Source organism: Triticum aestivum, chromosome 1A, assembly GCF_018294505.1.
Source record: "Triticum aestivum cultivar Chinese Spring chromosome 1A, IWGSC CS RefSeq v2.1, whole genome shotgun sequence".
NCBI classification, from domain to species: domain Eukaryota; kingdom Viridiplantae; phylum Streptophyta; class Magnoliopsida; order Poales; family Poaceae; genus Triticum; species Triticum aestivum.
The window spans coordinates 22,851,757-22,872,705 of NC_057794.1; the positions used below are offsets into that span (position 1 = coordinate 22,851,757).

At 45.3% G+C, this 20,949-nt stretch overlaps 2 protein-coding genes and 1 pseudogene across 2 annotated transcripts; 2 read left to right on the plus strand and 1 right to left on the minus strand.

The window, feature by feature from the left end:
* The first annotated feature begins 7,922 nt into the window (after positions 1–7,922).
* On the plus strand, positions 7,923–10,130 carry LOC101290623 (actin-depolymerizing factor 7). Its single transcript, XM_044599210.1, has 3 exons — positions 7,923–8,082; positions 9,431–9,696; positions 9,795–10,130. Exons 1-3 carry the CDS (start codon positions 8,080–8,082, stop codon positions 9,943–9,945), a joined length of 420 nt encoding a protein of 139 aa, XP_044455145.1. The 5' UTR covers positions 7,923–8,079; the 3' UTR covers positions 9,946–10,130.
* Positions 10,131–10,638: 508 nt separating this feature from the next.
* On the minus strand, positions 10,639–13,124 carry LOC123187352 (uncharacterized). The gene is made up of 4 exons (XM_044599207.1): positions 12,745–13,124; positions 12,151–12,537; positions 11,131–11,396; positions 10,639–11,042 (listed from the first exon to the last, which is right to left on the minus strand). The coding sequence occupies exons 2-4, from the start codon at positions 12,493–12,495 to the stop codon at positions 10,874–10,876; spliced, it is 780 nt and encodes a 259-aa protein (XP_044455142.1). The 5' UTR covers positions 12,496–12,537; positions 12,745–13,124; the 3' UTR covers positions 10,639–10,873.
* Positions 13,125–15,503: 2,379 nt separating this feature from the next.
* LOC123068440 (uncharacterized) lies at positions 15,504–16,912 on the plus strand (annotated as a pseudogene).
* The last annotated feature ends 4,037 nt before the right edge of the window (positions 16,913–20,949 follow it).

Below are 20,949 nucleotides of genomic sequence, written 5' to 3' on the forward strand. Positions count from 1 at the left end.
AAGAGTAGTGGTACATATGCTGCATGTACCTGTTAAATAGTTGAACATTGATGAATAAAAATATTTGGGTGAACAGCTTGCAGACCAGGAACGGAGGCACCTGCAAATGCGACGCAACACAATGCGAAATGAGACATGTTTCGAATATCAACGGTAGCCAGTGATATAGTTTGTGCCTTTATTTATAAAGGGGGGCAAAAGCCTATTTCGAGAGGGAATTCGTCAGGATCTTGATAATGCTCTGCCAATGTGCTATGGAGGCTTGCTGTGCCATGTCTGTTCCTGAGGGCCTGATCCTCTCGGGCTGACCACAAATATTTTCCGTGCCTAGAGAAGGTATTTAATTTTATCACTTCTTCCATCAAATGCTAATGAAAATTAGCAAACGTGCAGCGCTTACCCGAAAATACAGCCCAAGCAGAGACGACAGTTCCTTCTTGGTCGTGCCTGATCACTCCATATACCTTTTCCAACAATGCCGTGAGCTGTTGCTTGAAAGCAAAAGCTGGATACTTGGATTCAACCTGGGAAATGTCAGTCAGCACACCGACCAACCGTCCATCGGAAACCGAACGCTCAGGGTGACCAGGAGCTTGGTTTTCCTGGAAATTTTCAACTTGGTATTGAGTACATAATTCCAAGTTCATGGGTGATGCAACATACAAAGCAAACCTAGTAATCAATTACAAACCAGCACCAGCAGTATTAGCTGTGTGAGTTCACATTAGAATAGAGAAGGAACTACACTTTTTTGGTAAGAGAAAACTGGGCAACCAAGTCTCCCCAAGGCACATGCATAGAGAGTGCACCATTTAAATGAGAGTAATCGAAGAGGGAAAGCACCTCGACAACATCAGATGTTGCACATCTATTTCAACTCTGCAATTTGACAAGTGCTTCCTCCCTCTTTCGGTCGTCCTGCTCAGCAGCAGCAACAGCATCTGGCCCCTTCTTCGTCGAGGCGTTCGCAGCGCCTTCCTTCTCCTTCCCCACGCCCTACCAGCAACACAAATTTAAGATCTCAATCTTATCCGGGATCGGACTGCTAACTAGCCTAGCAACAAGGACGGGCAACATCATGATGGCAATTTCGTCAGGAGAACAAAATCTAACGGTCCGGCAACCCGACGAAACACGTGCAATCGGACAGCAAAAACACCATCTCTCGGCGCGGGGAACAACGCGCGTGGGGGAGGGGGAAGGGGAGTCCGTACCACGTCGATGCCTCGCTCGCGGTCGGTCACCGGGCGGCGGCGGGGCTTGACGCGGCGTGCGCGGTGGGGGTGACGCCTCCTCCGGTCATGGCCATGCCTCGGCTGCGGGGGGAACGAGACCTAGTGGCGTCGATCGTGCGTGTGCGTGGGTTGCCGTCCAATAGTAGCAAGTTGCTCGCCAATCGCGCCCTCAAAATTTTGGACCCGGGTGTAGTAAATATATATATATATATATATATATATATATATATATATATATATATATATATATATCTTTATAATAAATTTTTGTACTTATTTAAGCTAGTTGTATAATACTGTAGCTTTAATTAGTAACCTTATATTACTTAGCTAGCATAGTCAACAACATAAAAATTTGGTAAATAATACTTATAGTGTTCTCTGTTTGATACGCATTTTAAATGTATATTGCAAAATTTTGCTTCTCCTAAATTTAAATTGTATAATATAAAAAGTTCCCTTTGAATTAATTTTTTTAAAATTTATTAATTGTATAGTGTATAAATATATATTCCATGTACGTGAGTTCATATATATTAATATAATTAAATATCATGATGGAGATTTGTAAAGCATACAATCTAGCAAAAATATTAATATTGGTTTCCAGTGTATTATTGGGTAAGCTTATATAAATGTCTAGGGTATGGCTAATTTGTCTTGCAACTTGGGTTTATTAACAAATTGGCAACATATGCATGATTTGTATTTATACTTCAAATAACACAGTTATTGAAATTATTGAAGGACATAGAAAATTGCAGACTCTACTTACACATATATGATTTGATATTTGATAAGCTCGTCTAGATGTGACTAGTTTAACTTGGGGTATACAAAAGATTCCACTAGTTTATAAAATAAAAAGTTATGCATTAATTTGAATATAGAAATATGGTTAATATATATTTCATTATGACATGCATGACATATGAATTTGCTCCCAGATTATATACACTATTAGTATGCAGTGTGAACTTGCTCCCATGAAAATTGAATCTTCTTAGGTATTCAAAAATCTTTCGGACATAATGTATAACTAGAAGGGTCTGGCGCGCTTTGTTGCGCCTTTGTTGTTGTTGAATTCCCTAAAAACATTACCCACGCTATTTCAAAATATAAGGTGTATTACATTTTTAAGTTTGGTAAATTTTGTAGAGAAATATATCAAAATCCATAAGACCAAACCGGTATAGTTAGATTCACCGTGAAATGAATATTCACTGTTCAAAACATCTTTGGATTCAGCGATTTATCGTCCAATTTATCGCTACTCCTGGGGTGATCGGTAAGATTATGCCTTATCTTCACCGTTTATCATTTGGGCTGATTTATTGCTCTGGCAAGCGATTTTATCGAGAATCTACTGACAAATCAAGCTTATTCCTAGCACTATTTTTGCAAAAACAATGTTTATTTGTGTTTTGTGGACCTGGTTTAGTAATATCTACTATTGTCCTATTTTCTTTGTGATTATATGAGGATTCAGAGGCTAGGAATAAAGGTAACACTTCTGGCCAATACTTTTTTGATGTTAAATATAGCAAATTTTAGTGTAGGGAACCTGAGATTTGCAAAAAATGGCCGATTAATAATCGACCGACAAAACCGATTAATCGACCGATTTCCGATTAATCTCTAATCCTAGGCTGACCGAGACACTAACGATAAGTGATATCCTCAACATTGTGAATATTCATATTTTTTTTGTTTAATATTGTGGATGTTGACATTTTTGGCACTGAACTTGGTCAAAGTTAAAGGAATTAGAATTTCCAAAAAACTAATACCACTTATATTTTGGAAATGATGGAATATTTAGTCTGTCGGGGCGGGGAGATGATGGAGTGTGTTTTTTGTTATAATTGTATGATTTGATGGGCCTTTCTCGATGTGATTCGGTGTTATCTGCTAATAAATCCATATTTACGTGAGGAAATTTCTGCGTCGATATATGCATGTATTATATTGGTGCTATAGTATCACAAGGTGGCGTTTACTTTTTTAGGTGGTGGGAGGGTGCGTGAGATTAATATGTTTCTGTAGGTCAGTTGCTGCTAATTGATTTGAAAAATGATTGGATCGATCAAAACCGTAAATCAAATCCATAATTGGATACCTCAATCGAATTGAATAGCTTCAAAATTAGGGAACAATAGTGAATTAAAATAATTGGAAGGAAGAGCTCCTTTAGAAATTATTGACCCAGTCAAAATGAGTGAATCAATTTTAAATTAAAAACCTCAATTAATTGTGAGGCGTTAAAAATTAGGAAGCATAGTGAACAGTATAAAAGAATTGAATGAGAGAGCTTTGACAAATTATTGACCCGGTCAAAATCAGGTGTACCAATTTCAATTGAAGACCTCAGTTGATTGTGAGCCCTTTAAAATTAGGGAGCTTAGTGTTATAGAGGATACTCCTTCCGTTTTTATTTACTCTGCATATTAGCTGTGACTGAAGTCAAACTTCATAATGTTTGACCAAGTTTATGAAAAAAAATTATGAACATTTATAACAACAAATCTATATGATGTGAAAGTACATTCAATAATGAATCTAATGGTACTGATTTGTTATTGTATATGTCAAAGTTTATAAAGTTTAACTTTGACCAAAGCTAATGTGGAGTAAATAAAAATGAAGAAAGTACTATGATTATTACAAGCATAATTTAGTACTCCGGGGCCCGGGGCGGTTGCCCTTTTTGCCCGGCTTATGGACCGGCCCTGGCCATGCCCATGGATCCAAACGGCCACACCGCCCTCTACTGGCTCATGGCGCAGCACTCGAGACCGGCTAGTCGACCCGAGGGAGCACGGCCTCCGTTTCTTCTTCTAGATCTGCTATCCGAAGAGTGGATGATGGTTGCAACCCGGAGAGCCTAATGATGAACTGACTCGTTCTCTCGCAGCACACAGTGCTCCAAATCAACAATCGTCAAAGGTTACTTACAAGTCCCTTGGAAGTTCTTGATAAAGTTTTCCTTCAATTCTGCCCAAGTATTGATGGAGTTAGGGGCACGCTCTTCAGCCACGTACGAGTTGATCCTTCTAACATCACGGTGAAATATTTTAGCACAAACCGCATCGCTGACATCCAGCATCTCCATGGCCAGCTCATAACTTTCGATCCAAGCTTCTGGAGGGAGATCCGGAGTGTAGTTAGGCACTTTACGAGGCCCTTTGAAATCTTTGGGCAAACACTCATTACCCAAAGCCGGCACTAGAGTTGCACCCGGATGATACTGAGATTTGACCCGGATCCTACTGAAGTTGAAGGGGTCACCGGAGGCTGCTGATAAGCCCCCCGGTTAGCTGCTGCTGCCGCCTCACGACGCGCTCTAGCCTCATCCACAATCGCCTGATCATGAGTCCTGTGGTTAAGGGGCGGGTTACCACGGGGCGGGTCGTCACGTGGCGGGTTACGGCGCTGCTCACTACTAGAGACCATGGGTGACTCAATATGACGGATGTAACTACGAGCTCCATTGCCCGATGCAGGTGTGTTGCTGACCACCTCATTCCTCTCTCCGTTTCCCGGGGAAGTATCATACAACTCATTGTCTTACATTGACAACCCAAACAACATTTGGCATTCAACCTCAATATCAAGTCTGTGTTCTGAATATCTAAGCATCCAAACAAAAATATTGACATTCAATCTCAATACCAATATAATGTGATATTGATATTCAACCCAATGCAATGCCAAGGCTCCCAGTGCAAACATCCAAACAGAACCTAGCTAGCTCCTACATGTGGTTTACTTTGGTCATTTGACCTTGCACTTGATATCGTATTGTGTTGTTTTGCTCACCATGTTCTTGCTTTCATCTATTTCTAGAACTTAACTCACCTTAGCGATTGTTAGGCTCGTATTTATATCCAAGGCTTGACTAAAATCGCTAATAATAATAAGAGAAAAGTATATTTTTCGTCCCTTGATTATTTCAAAAGTATACAAATGGTCTCTCAACTTCAAAACCAGCAAAACTTAGTCACTTAATTTTTTAAACCGCATAAGTTTAGTCCCTCGTGCAACTTTGGGTGATTTCCTGCCGATCTTTGAGCGGTTTTGACTCGAATTGGCAAAGTGTGGGCCCCACCACCTCTACCCATTTTCTAAACTTTAATTCCTGTTGTTTATCCCTCTGACTTACCTATGGACCCCATTGTAATGAGCATCTTCAACCTCAAACGCACACGGTTCGTGTGTCGGCACCCTGGATGCCGGTGCTCTGAAGCTCGCCGACGACCAAGCGGCAGCATGCACTCCCTCGCCCGCTCCGGTCGGCGGCCGCGAGCGCTCTATTTCTTGCTTGAGCTCTTGCGCTCAACGCTCCTTGTGGCTGAACGCGCGCACGGCCGTCGGAGGAACTTGCAGGCGACGCGCTCCACCAGGAGTTGATGGGCTGCTGCGCATTGAGTAGCTCTAGGATTTGTGCTTGTGTGCGTGCAGCCAGCGGGGGCGCAGACGCACGCGACAGCTTGGCCTCGGCATACATGCGAGCTCGTACAACAGCAAGGCCAGGGCGGAGCTGTGCGTGCGGCCAGCGGGTCGGACACGCCTCCACGTCAACCCCGTGGGCGGCGCGCTGCGGGAAGCGCCGGCGTGGCCTTACGGAGGTCTCCAAGGACGAGAGCCACCTCGCCGGAGGCCTCCATGCCCACGCCCTTCTCCTCCTGCTGGACGCGCATCAACTGCTTGATGAAATGCCTAGCCAAGTTCGACTGATAAGGAACAAGAAGATCCACCTGGGATCGCCACGTGGACGTAGACCCGGCCAAAACCACACAAAGCAGCACGAGGGACTAAAATTATCTGGTTTGAGAAATTGAAGAACTAAGGTTTGCTGGTTTCAAAGTTAAGGACCATTTCTATGCTTTCGAGATAATTGAGGGACAGAAAAAATACATTTCCCTAATAATAAGTAACTAAAGGTACATCTCGATCCCTTCACATGGAGATATTTGGAATGGATTTTTTTCCAGCGATTTGTGCGTGGAATGTGTGGTTAGAGGAAGAGGTTATGGCAGAGACGGGGAGAGGAATAAGAAGATTGCGAGGGCTAGCAATGGATAACATTGTTCAAAAGCATGTCCACCTCGTCGGCATCGGCACCGCCAAGTAAAGTGAAAAGAAGGTCGTCAATGGCCACACCCTCTTCTCAGGCCACTGTAGCTACTGTTGCACCACATCGTCGTCTCTGTTTTGAAAGTATACAGTGCAATATGAGGAATGGAGGAGATCGACAAGAGAAGTCGGACATGATCACCAACGATGCCCTCAGATCTTTACAAAAAAAATTATGAATCATTGACGCAACATGCTGATCCTATCTAACATAAACAAGCAAAATGCAAAATTAGGGTGAAACAAATGTTAAAAGTCTCCAAAATCGGATATTTTCGGTTGAAGTCCCACTATATTGGGTAATATGGAGTATGTGTCACAAATGTACAACTGCAGGGCAAAAGGTGAATTTCACTCTAAAAAACGACCACACAATTGATTGATGGACAAACGTGCAAAAAAAAGTCTGACCACATGATCAATAAAGGGACAATCATGCAAAAACCCAGCAAGCATGACAGACCACACCTCCCACGAAACGTCGAAATGCCACCAATGCGGGCAGACGAACCCGTCCCTTAAGACGAGATCTAAAAATCGTTGAAACAACATCGGTTGAAGCATCACTCCATCTAGAACATGCTTGCAATCTTTCATCACCAGCACAGAGGGGTGGACATACCGGGCCAAGCCACGGATCAACACAAAAGAAGATGGTGTGGTTGTCACACCAAAAGCTCTCTTTAAAAGACACATGAACTGCCAAGATCTGAAGGGAACCAACATATCTAGGGACATAGACTCTCGTAGGCCCTTCGCCAGTGTCGAATCGGACGCCATCAAGGTAGGGAAAGACCGGAGAGACCTTGATCCAACATTGCCATCGTCGGCACCAACTCGTTGATGTCACCGGAGAAGCAAAACGTAATATTGATAAAACGAGACGGCGGGTCCCCACTCCTCTTGCCGCCGCCGAGACCGCCGGACGGGAAAGAGGAGGGGGCCTGAGGCGGTGGAGGAAGCTGTGGTATTTGAATGGCAAAAAGAATACGGTGAAACTCCGATGCCCGGAGGTTTGGCTGCGTTTCGACGCAAATTGCCCTTGCCCTTGAACGCTAAGGCTGGTCATAGCGAGGAGTAACTTAGACTAGATGACACTAGCCTAAGTTACCACCTTCATAATGCAAAATAACATAATAATAGCATCTTAGATGGCTTCATTTATTAGCTTGTAGACTCATCTTGTCTTGGAAAGCGCTATGTTACGGTAATATATTATGTTACCACCTCTCGTTAATTACTTGCCATATAAGCAATAATTTTTTGTAGTGCGCTATGTTACTAGCTAAGTTACTCCCACCATGACTAGCCTAAGCGTGCTTAGGGCGGCCCCACCCTGCCGAAGGCCCACCGAGCGCACGGGTGGCCACCGCGGGCGGTGCACGAGGACCAAGCCCAGACCGACCGAAGAGAATATCTCTGGCGCGGCGGGCGGTCGGTGCCCGCCACCGAAAAAGAGAGAGAAAATGGCGCGAGGAGGAAAAGAAAAGAAAATATGCCGCGAACCGCGCGTCCATCCCACGCGACTCCCTCACACAAATACCACCACACCGCCCCCTCCTCCCACCACCCACCCCCACCCCCACCCCCCTCCCCCCAGCAGCCGCCGCAAGAGAGAGCAGGGAGCGAGGAGGAACTCTACAAGAGAGGGCATCGAATCCGCCTCCTTCTTCCTCGCGGGGTCGTCCCCGACTCCGAGGCCTCCGACATGGTAAACATCTTCCTGTGTTTCCCCTCCATGCTCTTGGTTAATCTTGCTTCTGCCGTCGCGCACAGTACCCATCAGCAGTGCGCCGTAGATTGTTTTTTCCCCGGAGAAAATGCGCAGTGCGAGGCTATCAAATCCATTGCCGGTGGACGCTCTTTTTTCGAGCGAATTTCCTGAAGCTTGAGTTCGTACTAGTTTTCGACGGTCTGTCCTCACCGTTCCAGTCATCCAGGACAAGAAGTAGTGGTGCCTTGCTAGTTATGTGCTGGCGATTTTTGGATTCTCGCCCTAAACATGCAAGATCCCTTCATAATGCGCGTGATTTAGTGTCGATTTGGGGTCCTGGCGATGAACAGGCGGAGTACCACTCCTTCAGTTTTGGCCTCATGACCAACAACTAATACTATATATACAGTTTTGAAGTATTAATAGTTGTGTTGTGAATCTACCAAAGCTTTAGATGGATGGCGACACATGGCCTCATTAGTTATTTCGGCACCTCAATTGTTAATGGCGGCGCTTTAATTTCTACAGACGTTGTTCAGTTGTCGGTGAGGATTAGGAAACCCCAAGTATGTGTGAGATGGCCAGCCTGTAGAGTTTATTATTCGTGGTCATGTAGTTTAATGGATCCATCTGCGGTGTGTTTTGTCCAATGATGAGATATGGAAAGTTTGCAACTGGGATCTCTCATGGATTTTTCGGTCTGCGAATAGCCTGTCGACAACTCCATGATGCACATTAGTGCTCGTAGTTGCTTCCCTACAAGGAATGGCGACCTTCCTTTTTGAAAAGGAAAAAGAAAACAATGAACCGAGATTATTTCAGACGAAGATGCAAGCTCAAGTTCTTGCGCATTGAGCAAGATGCAAGCTCAAACAATGATATCTTGCGCATTGAGCGTCAACATGATTTATGGTCCTTGGTCATGACCGTTCTACACTCTGTTATCTGCAATCATATCATTGTTGGATGTGGACCTGCAAATCGCTTTATTAGCTTGTGTCATGCTGATGTTCCACCAGCTGAGGTTCAGACGCACTGAACAGTCCCATTTAGTGGAATTCCGTTTGTTCGAAAGCCACTATCCTGACAGGCGTTTGCGACGAATTGGTTCGGTCCTGACAGGCGTCTGCAATGAATCGGTTCGGTTCAGACGATTGCTACTGGCAACCAACTACACCTAATCTCACTCTTTAGAAAGGTGCATCTAATTGTAGTTGCCATGTTGCAGCAGCACCACCTGTTAATCAGTTGTCCTCATAACATTTCTTCCAGATGTACTCTGTTACAAGTGCAGAAAGAGTGATTACTTAGTATCATGGCTAACTGGCCTGCGCTTTTACTGTAGGCGAACGCTGCGTCAGGCATGGCTGTGGACGACGAATGCAAGCTCAAGTTCCTGGAGCTGAAGGCGAAGCGAACCCACCGCTTCATCATCTACAAGATAGACGATAAGAAGAAGATGGTTGTTGTGGAGAAAGTCGGCGAGCCTGCCCTGAACTATGAGGACTTCGCCGCCAGCCTCCCCACCAATGAATGCAGATACGCGATATTCGACTATGACTTTGTCACCGAGGAGAACTGCCAGAAGAGCAAGATATTCTTCGTCGCATGGTCAGTGATGCCTCCCATCTGTTCTTCGATTCACCGCTCACTCTTCACAACGATGCAACTGTGTAGTAACAACCGATTCATTCTGAATGTCTATGCAGGTCTCCTGACACGGCACGCGTGAGGAGCAAGATGATCTACGCGAGCTCCAAGGAGAGGTTCAAGAGGGAGCTCGACGGCATCCAGGTGGAGCTGCAGGCGACAGACCCGACCGAGGTCGGCTTTGATGTGATCCAAGGCCGTGCCAACTGAGCACCATGGCCGTGCTGCTGCTTACCTTAAGTATGAGCCTCTGATGAGGATTTAGCGCGCTCGCCGAGGCTGGTCATGAGCTGTTTACCATGAGGCAATTGTGATTGAGTTGCCAGTATGTACCACCTAAGGAAGATGTAAGCTGTGACTGGTGCGACGACAAATGTATCCTTTCTGGTTGTTGATTCGTGGGTCCTGATATCCCCCCTTCTTACCTGCTAAGATCAGTTGCATCTTCATGGTAAAATTTTGGTAGATTCTTGTTGTGAGCTTTCATACTAGGATCACTGGTTCTTGAAACTAATGATGCCCACTGAGGCTTATTATGCAACACATTTTGATGATAAATCCAATTCAGAAGTTCCTATTAGCATGCCTCATCCTCTGCTTCAAGTATCTAACTGATTTTGCAAAAGAAGCATCTCACTGACAGGAGTGAATTTCAAACTGGCAAATGACAGTAACCTAGGTTAAACATCAAATGCTAAGTTTCATGGGGATGATTTGCAACATTTGTATGTAGACATGCATCAGGATGCAATGATTTCAAATGTTTTTACTTGAACATTCATCTAAAGATGGATTGGGCAGGGGGGATAATGGTGTTCTGATAAATACTGATTTTGAACACTGCCTCCAGCAGATCAGTTTTAAACATAACTACTATGGAGAACTGGCCACGACCAGCGATTCTTTAGATAAGCCAGCAACTGTTGTGTAGTAATAGATTGATGGTAGTTTTGTCCAGCAGAACATACATAGTTACATACACAAACTAGTCCAAAATTCAAGCGATTGCTACGAAATAACGCTAGGGCAGAAGTTCTCTAGCACATCACGTGCAATGGGAGGTACATGGTGATAACAACACACATGATTTATTTATGTACAGCCATCCTATTTACATAACAGAGATCCCGCGGGCGTTTCAGGAGGCCTCGGCGGTGGAGAAATGCATTTTAGCAGCCGACTCGAGCAGGAAGCTGGTTCCGCATTTCACCTCTTGGCTGCTGATGCCATAGTCCAACATCTCGGTCTCAACTTTGCCAGGATCGGCTTGGGCCTCGCTACCAATGGAGGTGCCAAGGTCTTCCAGTCTGGAAAACACAAGGTCCACAGATCAACAAACTTCGTCTACAGGTTGGTGTGGGAAGTTAACAGCAGGAGAAGTTCTAGCGATCTTACCCAGGAGTCTGGAGCACAGCTGGATTCTGGGCAGCGTTGTTGGTTTTTTTCTTGTTCCTGGCCTTCCGCTTCTCTTTCTGTTTGGTCTTGTCCTTCTTACGAGGCTTTGGCCGCCGCTGGTAACTGTTGTTCACAGAATGAGAAACGGATGAAACAGGGGGGTCATACACGTCGGCCGCCCATTTGATGTGGCGATCCTCTGCTGGTAAAGGAATCCCATTCTTTTGGCGGCTTCCTTTGATAGCAGGGATGAGCTTCACAGTTGGCTGCGGAGACAAGAAAAGGAAGAGGTTGGTTAGTTTCCTCATTACGCAATATTAATAGCAACAAAACTATTTCTGGCTTGCCGACAAATGACGTTCCATGGAGCACATGTAACTTATCAACATGGGGTTGATAATTAGTGAGTTGGTTCACGTGAACGAAAAGCGATTCTGGTTGTATATACACTTCCAAATCAATGACTATAACCGACAATTGTAAAGCATACCCCAGTTGTTTAGCAATACCACAACTGCAGAAACAAACACAACGATTTATGCAGGTCAACATTGTATTATTGTCTTGCGGTGTCATACCTGCTGTTACTTCCTTGTAACGGAAAGAACAGACCGACCTATTGCATTACATGCAGTTTGTGAAATTATACACAGTAAGCAACATGCTATCTATACCTTTCCACACTAAAATATCAACACATGGTTTATAATGCTCAAACAAATACAACAAAGAAGCCATAAATTAATCAACACTCTTATAAATCCCTAAGCATTAAGCCTTGAGCCTCCAAAGAATGTGATGACAGGTCAGAAACCTGGATAGTTGTTTCAGTAGTTCAGCATATCATTACCTAGCTTAAAACCTGGATAGCTGCTAGATTTTAAAATCATGATCACAATGACTGACACAACACAGACTAGATGTTCATGTCTACTAGTAGTATAGTAGGAAATGGATCGAAAGCATGATATTACTTGTGGATCTTTTGGCAAATGATAACACACAGCACAAGTTACTCACAGGCAAGGACACAGAGCGCTGGTAAGTGTGCGCGTCCTTCGGCGCGTCATCATCGGCATCACAGCATGAGTCCTCCGGTTCGGCCTCAGCGGCAGATGACGATGACGGAAACGTTGCGCACTTCTGGAGGTCCTTCTTCAACCCCAAGCCAACCGGCTTGGAGAAACCTGCACACATTCCAGCCTCCACTGAACAATCTGCATTCTCCCCCTGTCCCGAAGCTCTATCCAGGGCAGACTGCTTCCCTGGAGAAATGTCCGTGCCGCCGGCGACAGCAGAAGAGGCACCCGCACCATCAGATGCCACTGCCGGCACGCTCCCAAGATCACAGGAATGGCCATCCATCAAGAAACCGGCGTCCTAGAACAGCAACCACAAACCACACACCTGCGTCCATCAAACAACCACAAGGGCATCGTGAGCTGACTGATTAAGGATCCACTAAACTAGCGGCTAGCTCCGTTTTTCGTAGATCCTAAACGAACGTTAAACAGCAGTGCTAATTAAAAAGATCGACAGTGCTATCACTGGATGCAGGTCTGCGCCAGATTCGGCGAGGTTAAAAGAGAGGGGGTCGGTCGGTCGGCGGCGTACCCCGGTCCCGGCGCCGGCGATCCAATCCCACGAGCAAAGGCAGGGCAGTCGACAGTGACGAGAAGGAGAGAAGTCCAGCGATGAGAGGAGCAAGGAAGGGGAGGGGGAAGGGGAGGGGACGGCGCGCTAGGAGGAGTGGATGTTGGGGTGCCAAGACCAGGGCTTGAGGCGGTGGGAGCAGCAGAGCGCGGAGGGGAGGGGGAGGGCGGCGTCGTCGCGGGGCAGGGGCGAGGCCCCCCGCGCCGTCCGAGGCATCGCGGACCCAACGCCGCCGGCGAGGGCCGTGCCCGGCAGATCTGGGAGGGGAGGGGAGGGCGAGGAGCAGTGGTGAGTGGGTGGGCGGAGGGATTGGGGATTTTTTTTTCCTCTCTTCTTGCTTGTGCCGTCGCGAATGGAAGTCAAGTCTTCTCGGGGGAGCTTATAAATAGTGGCGGAGGGGGAGTGAGGGAGAGCGGTGTGGATAAGGGGGGGACACGTGTGGTGGCCGGCTTGTCGGCTTCCGCGTGCGCCCCGGGGTATAGCTGGCCAAACGGGCCGGGATAGTTGGGCCGGCCCGGTGGGCCGGCCGGCATGGCACGGCACGTGCTAAACGGGCCAGGCCCGGCACGCGGCACGCCATGGGCCGTGCCTGGGCCTGAAGGGCGAGCACGCGGGCCGGCATGGCACGGCCCGATTAACTTTTTTATATTTTTTTTATGTATTCTAATATGGGCCAACAGGTAAAAATAGGCTAAAAAACGCTCAATGCGCAAAATAGGAGGTAGATTAGTGGGCTGGGCCGGCCCGATTAGCATACGGGCCGTACCTGGGCTGCAGGCTGCAGCACGCGGGCTGGCACGGCACGGCCCGTATAATAATCGTGCCTAGGCGGGCCGGGCCGTGCCAGGCACGATTAGGATGGGCTGTGCCGTGCCGGGCCGGGCCGGCCCGTTTGGCCAGCTATACCCCGGGGAATGGATCTGCGGGGGATCGGGCCTCCTTGTTTGCATCGGATTCGGCCCTGTTTTGGAAGCGAGTTGGGCTCTGCTTACAGCCCGCCAGGACCCGGTGACCGGCCCTGGGCTCATTATAATTTTTTGAACATCAGTATAGGCTAAAACGATCATATACACGCACATACACTCATTCCTATGAACGCACACATGCACACCCTGTTTCTATGAGCACCTCCGAAAAATTGAGCCGCCATATCATCTTGACATTTACCAAGTCACCGTAGGCACCTCGTTGTCGACAGAAACGTCTCCTCCCACTGAATGCACATCGTCGGAAATCTTGAAATAAATCCATGAATAAATGCGAGCATCGGGATTTGAATTCTGGTGGACTGAGAATACCACAGTCCCTCTAACCATCCAACCACAGATTGGTTCACTCATTATAAGATGTTCTACAGCAACTTTTTCTGATTCGGATGTATACAGACATATTTCGTTATGTTTATGTGTATTCGCTCATTTTAGTCTGCACGCAGTTGGAATATCGTGTGTTTGTAAACAGAGGGAGTGCGGGTTTGAGACGATGTGTGGTTTGGGCATTGTTGTTTGCCCCATCATGGGTAGATGCCTGGGTGGTTTAATTTAGTGGTTCAATGCCGGAATTGCATGATTGCACTACATCGGTGTGGGTCAATGCATTTTTATAGGAGGACTTAACACATATGGGTACCCTCCGCGTGTGGGGAGAGGGGGGCATGCAAGCGGCATCATAGGTGCACTACACGTGGGTGAGTACAAATGCACTACCAAGAGGAGTACTAGGACACTACGTGGGAAGTATAAGTACATTATCATGGGGAGTAGAAGCTGCATCGAAAAAAGTTCATCGAAACCTATCAACTTGGATCTAGTTTCTATGATACTGATGTGGTGGATGCAACAATGAAAAAAAATCATAAATTTTGGATGCTTGGATCAAAAGATATTTCAGATTGAAATTTGAATATAAAAAATATGTATTATATAAAACACCCACACATCCTAGATGTGTCCACCAAAACTCTTTGGTGACGACAAGTGGAGTGGTGCACATGTGTTGCCTCATACGTGTCGTCACGGAGGCATTTGAACGTAATCTTTGCAAAAGGTACCCATAGCTAATAATCAAAAAGCTTAATCGATTTAGCAGATTGTCTCTAGAGGGGAATCAAGGGGAGAGGAGCCCCGGGGTATTTTAATTAAGGAAAAAGATGTGGGTTATAGACTCATCTTTTCTTGATATGTGTGATGTTACAGTAACTAGTTATGTTACCACATGCATATCTTTCTTCATTAATTACATGACACATCATCTATTTTGTCTAGATAAGTGTGATATTACTATCTATGTTACTCCTACTATGGGTAGTCTAAGGCATGCATCGAGCTAAAAATTGTTAATTCTCGATCGACTTAGGATTACATGCTTCCGTTTTTTAAAACCACAATCACACACTTAACATGAAACTGTACAGTTGTAATTCGGACATGTTGTTTTTGGACAAAGGATAAATTTTATTGACCCGTGAAGCATCAAGTAGATACAAACACAATAAATATATACCCGACCTCTGCATAGCTAGGAAGCACACAATCAACATCAACACACATAAACGCAAAAAAAACATCAACACACATAAAAACACACCGACAAATAGAAAAGTCATTTAAGACCAAAGTTAATTATGCCGAAGCGAGGAAAGAAAACTGAAGCGGTCAAATCCGTGATCGACAAACTATCCCAATGATGGGCCTTGTTGGTCGACACTGTCCTCATGGGCCGGTGATGGGGACGCTGTGGAGCACGACGGTCTCGATGGTGAGGCCAGGGCCGAAGCCGAAGAGCACGCCCCAATCCAAGCCCTCCCCAGTGGTGGCGTGGCCTTCCTCGGCCGAGCGCTTACGCATCTCGTCCAAAATGAAGAGGACGCACGCACTGGACATGTTGCCGTACTCAGAGAGGACATGCCGGGTGGCATGCATCCGCTTCTTGTCGAGATTGGCCTCCGCCTCCACCATGTCTAGGATCGCCGGCCCACCAGGGTGAGCCACCCAGAAGATGGAGTTCCAGTCGTTGATGCCCAGCGGCGCGAAGGCGGCTACCGGCGCGCTCTCTATGTTCTTCGAGATGGCCAGGGGCACATCCTTGTGGAGCTGGAAGGAGCTGGCCTTCGATGAAGCCATCCGTGCCGGACACTATGGTCTGGCTTGCCGACACCAGCTGGAACAACGGCCGCTCCATGGGAACGTCGGGGTCGGCACCGACGATCACCGCGGCGGCTCCGTCTCCGAAGAGCGCCTGGCCGGTCAGCGAGTCAATGTGGGCTTCCGAGGGGCCTCGGAAGCACATGGCGATGATCTCCGAGCAGACGACGAGGACACGCGCGCCACGGTTGTTCTCCGCCAGGTCCTTGGCCACGCGCAGCACCGTGCCTCCCGCGTAGCAGCCCTGCTGGTACAGCATGACGCGCCTCACAGACAGCCGGAGGCCAAGCAGCTTGACCAGCTGGTAGTCGGCGCCCGGCATGTCCACGCCGGAGGTGGTGCAGAACATGAGGTGGGTGATCTTGGACTTTGGCTGGCCCCACTCTTTGATCGCCTTCTGCGCCGCCGCCTTGCCGAGCTTCGGGATCTCAGCAACCAAGATGTCCTGGCGCACGTCCAACGAGGGCGCCATGAACGAGGCAATGCTTGGGTTCTCCTGAATGATCTCTTCGGTCAAGTGCATGGACCTCTTCCGGATCATCGAGTTATCGCCTGCACAACTCATCGTTAATACATGTCAAAAGCATCCATTTCTCGGGATCACATGCATTGCGTGTGTTTGACCGTTAAGAGAGTAGTGAGGGTGGTAGCCGTTTTGCATGCATTGGTAAAGAACATACTTATATACCAATAAAATATATTCTCTTTGTAAATTAATATAAAAATGTTTAGAGCATTACTTTAGTATTGTAAATGCTCTTATATTAGTTTACGAGAGAGTACTACTTACACATCCGCTTGAACTTCTTCTTGAGGTCGATGAGGTGCTCGCCCTTGGTGACACGGAAGTAGTAGTCCGTGTAGTCCGCCTGGGACACGCAGTTGTCTGGCGTCGCCGTGCCGATGGCCAGCACCGTCGCCGGGCCCTCCGCCCGCTGCGCCCTCATCACCTCCTCCACCGTCACCGCCGTCGTTGCCATGACTAGAGTATAGCTCGCTCGCTTGCTTGCTAGCTAGTGTCGTAATTACTGTCGGCTCTGATGATCTGCATTGCCGGGCCGCCGGAGGAGAGATATGTATACAGGAGTACGAGGTACGAGGAGGATATTCCATATGAGCTAACGGCCAAGAGCAAACAAAGGAGTACCGCGCAAAAAAAAAAAGGAGCAAACAAAGAAGTAACATCAGACAAAAAATGGCATCTGGCCGAGAGCAGACGAAGACGGCGAGCTTGATCAAGAGGACAATTCATCTGTTCTGGCCGAGTGCTGACCACATCGGCGATTGGCAGGGTTCACCAAATCAGCCTTTCTCTATGTGTAAACAGGAAGGCTTCTCATCTTAAAACTATATACAGGTTTCGTTGTGACTCTTTCTCTCCTGATTTTAGCCTTATTTTTTGTATATAAAAAAGGTACAGCGCCTTGTACTAGGTTGGTGGAGGTGCTACAGGACAAAGAAGAGAATACCCATGTGAATTGACACTATGGATCGGATATGAGTTGCAATAGCTTTCTTGAAGCAATGGTAGTCTTGCAACTTTGATAGCAAACTGTGATCAATTTTCACCGGAATTATTATTGGTTAATTTGAAAGAAAAAATTAATGAAAGCAATAGTATTTATTTAATTCTGGCTTTAATTCAACTGTTGGTAGAGGATGGTTGTAATGCTCCTTTTTATTTACTATGCTTATTAGGTTTGCCTGAAGTCAAACTTCGTAAAGTTTGACCAAGTTTATAGATAAAAAATATAAACATTTCCCATAATAAATCTATATGATGTCGAAGTAAATTCTATAACAAACTGTGATTATTTTTTCATCAGAATTATTATTGGTTCATTTGAAAGAAAAAGCAAAAAAATCAATAGTCTTTATTTAATCATGGCTTTAATTCAACTATTGGTAGAGGATGTCTGTAATACATGCATGCTCTGTTTTTTATGCTTCGACATTGGAGATATGCATCACTTATAGTGTTTCACGATCGATTATGGTAATCGAGCTCATTCGGACGGTTTTACTATTTGGCTAACAAACTTATCTATAGTTTCGTAGCTATTTTCCGCGGCGAATTATAAAATAATCACACCACAACACAGTTCAATAACCGCAAATTAAGCCTACTATATGTGGTTATGTATTCCTATCCAACTTGACTTGTTAAGTTAGAACTGATTAGTGTTTCTTTTTTAAAAAACTTCATAGCTAATTGAAGTTTTGTTTGCTTTTCCGGTTGGTGACTAATTCTTGAATATTTCCTCTCTCTTTTAGTATTTGAACTATGAGGGGCTATGTTTGTCATGAAGTGGTACCTTTTCCAATTCAACACAAGATTACTATCCTCAAATTGTTGCAAAATGTTGTTAAGATTGCATAGGAAATTATCTAACATGGTTTTAGGAACAGAAAAATCATCCATGAACACCTATGTAACATTTTCAAGGAATTCTATTGCAGTCAATAGTCATACATTTATAAAATGTCACAAATGTGTTACATAAACACAAGTGCACCATTCTATAAGCCACCATTAAATAATAACAATAACAATAGTTTTCTCTTGACTTTCGTGATAAATAAGTATTTGATAAAGTACATAATAACCATCAACGTAACAAAAATATATCTAGTATTTGATCAATAAAATGTGGTAAAATAGCGGTCTTCTCTTGTTGATTTATTTAATTTTTGTAATCAATGCACATTTAATTTGTAGTCCCTTGAGGAATTGAAAGTGCGTTATATCGACTAGAGGGGCGGTGAATAGGCGATTTTTATGAAAGTCTTCAAAACGTGGAAGTTATGAAGACAAACAGTAGAGATATGCCTATTACTATGCAGCGGAAGTTAGACTACACTAGGCAAGCCATGGTCAAGTATCAACAGAGTGAAAGCACAGTGACAAATAGCTGCAGTGTAATAAGGATCAGGTAGAAAGATATTATGAAGCCAAACAGATCTTACACTCACGTTGTGAAGACAAAAGATAGAAAAGACATGCAATGACTTCACAATGAGTAATCAGTAAGTAAAAGGAAGTGAAGATGAAACCAGTGACTCGTCGAAGACAATGATTTGTTGGACCAGTTCCAATTGCTGTGACAACTGTACATTTGGTTGGAGCGGCTAGGTACTTAAACCTTAGGACACACAGTCCCGGACACCAAGTCCTGAACACGCAGCTCAGGACACCCAGGCCTCACCGTATTCTCCTTGAGCTAAGGTCACATAGACCTCGCCCAATCACTCTGGTAAGTCTTCAAGGTAGACTCCCAAACCTTCACAGACTTCGTTCACTGGCAATCCACAATGTCTCTTGGAAGCTCAGAATGCGACGCCTAACCGGCTGGAGGATGCACAGTCCTCAAGTGTAATAAGTCTTCAGATCACACAGACAAGAAGACTTAAGTGATGCCCAATTCTCTCTGGCTCTGGTGGTTAGGGCTTTTATCCTCACAAGGAATTCTCTCTCAAAGGCTTCGAGGTGGGTTGCTCTCAAACGACAAAAGTCGTACTCTCAATCTGAGCAGCCAACCGTTTATGGTTGTAGGGGGTGGGCTATTTATAGCCACTTGGCAACCCGGCCTGATTTGTCCGAAATGACCCTGGGTCACTAAGGAACTGACACGTGTCCCAACGGTCAGATTTCAAACTCACGCGGCAACTTTACTTGGGCTACAAGCAAAGCTGACTTGTCTGACTCTGGACAAGATTCGCTCTCATTGTCTTCACTCGAAGACATAGGTTTTTTGGTTTAGGTTTAGGCATCACTTCAGTCATTCTGACTGGTTCTCTTAGACCCCACTTAACAGTACGGTGGTTCCTATGACTCAACACAAAAGAAAAAGAACTACGAAAGATCTAAGTCTTCGAGCTCCATAGGCTTCATATCGTGTCTTCTCTTGTCATATTCTTCAATGTGAATATGTTCATATACCACCTTTGACTTCAATGTCTTCATACATTTTTAGGGGTCATCTTTGATAGTGAAACCGAATCATGAGGGACTTCTACCTGTGTTATCCTGCAATTCTCACAAACACATTAGTCCCTCAACTAGGTTTGTTGTCAATACTCCAAAACCAACTAGGGGTGGCACTAGATGCACTTACAGGAATAGTGGGAACAATAGTGGGGGGGCGAGGAGGGTGGGGCCATCATGGAGTTGGGGTCAGCCCTCCATACGAAGGCATCATGGATTTAACCGTGTCAGCAAGGGTGCGCTCCGCAAATTTGGGATTCCCTCAATAGGTATTGAGGATATTGGTTTTCCTTCTCTTCAATCAAATGGAGACGATGCGAGTTCGGGTCTTTTCAAGTTTTTATATTGGAGAGCACTATGGATAATGGGAGACATGTAATGATTGGGTGTTAATATGTGTCGCCCGTTCTGAGTAGGACGCTTGTGTTGCCCACATGTGACTCCCTATGGGTCAGACTAGGGTACAAAGGGAAACTCCTCTCGCAAGCAATGGTGGGTTAAATTTGATTGAGGGTTAGGTTATTTTTTGTTATTTTTCCATTTGATATTTTTTATTTCGGTTGGTTTAAATTTGATTGAAAACATATTCACAAACTGTTTTCAAATTCGTGAATGTTTTATTAATATTGTGAGCTTTTTTACAATTTGTGGTTTTCTGAAATTCATGATTTTTTTCCAAATCATGAACCTTTTCCAATGAACCGGAAAAAAAACTGCACCGAACGACAAAACGAGTAGTACGTGCGAACGAGCGAAAGAGGAGTAGTGACGTGTGGCCCAATAAGATAGCTAGTGTGCGCCAGGTAAGTTTCCTTGCGCTCAAGGCGCCTAATTGCACCTCTTGAAAAAAGAGTCCTCCTCATTTTTCTTTTTTTGAGCAATTCCGCTTTTTATAATTTTTTTGAGCAATTCATCTTTTTTATATAGGGTTATTATCTATACTGCTATTAAATAATCAAATAAAAACTTTTTAAAGCACACCCCACAAAGCGTACACAAATCCAATACCACCGCACGATTAGGCCCACTAAAATCAAT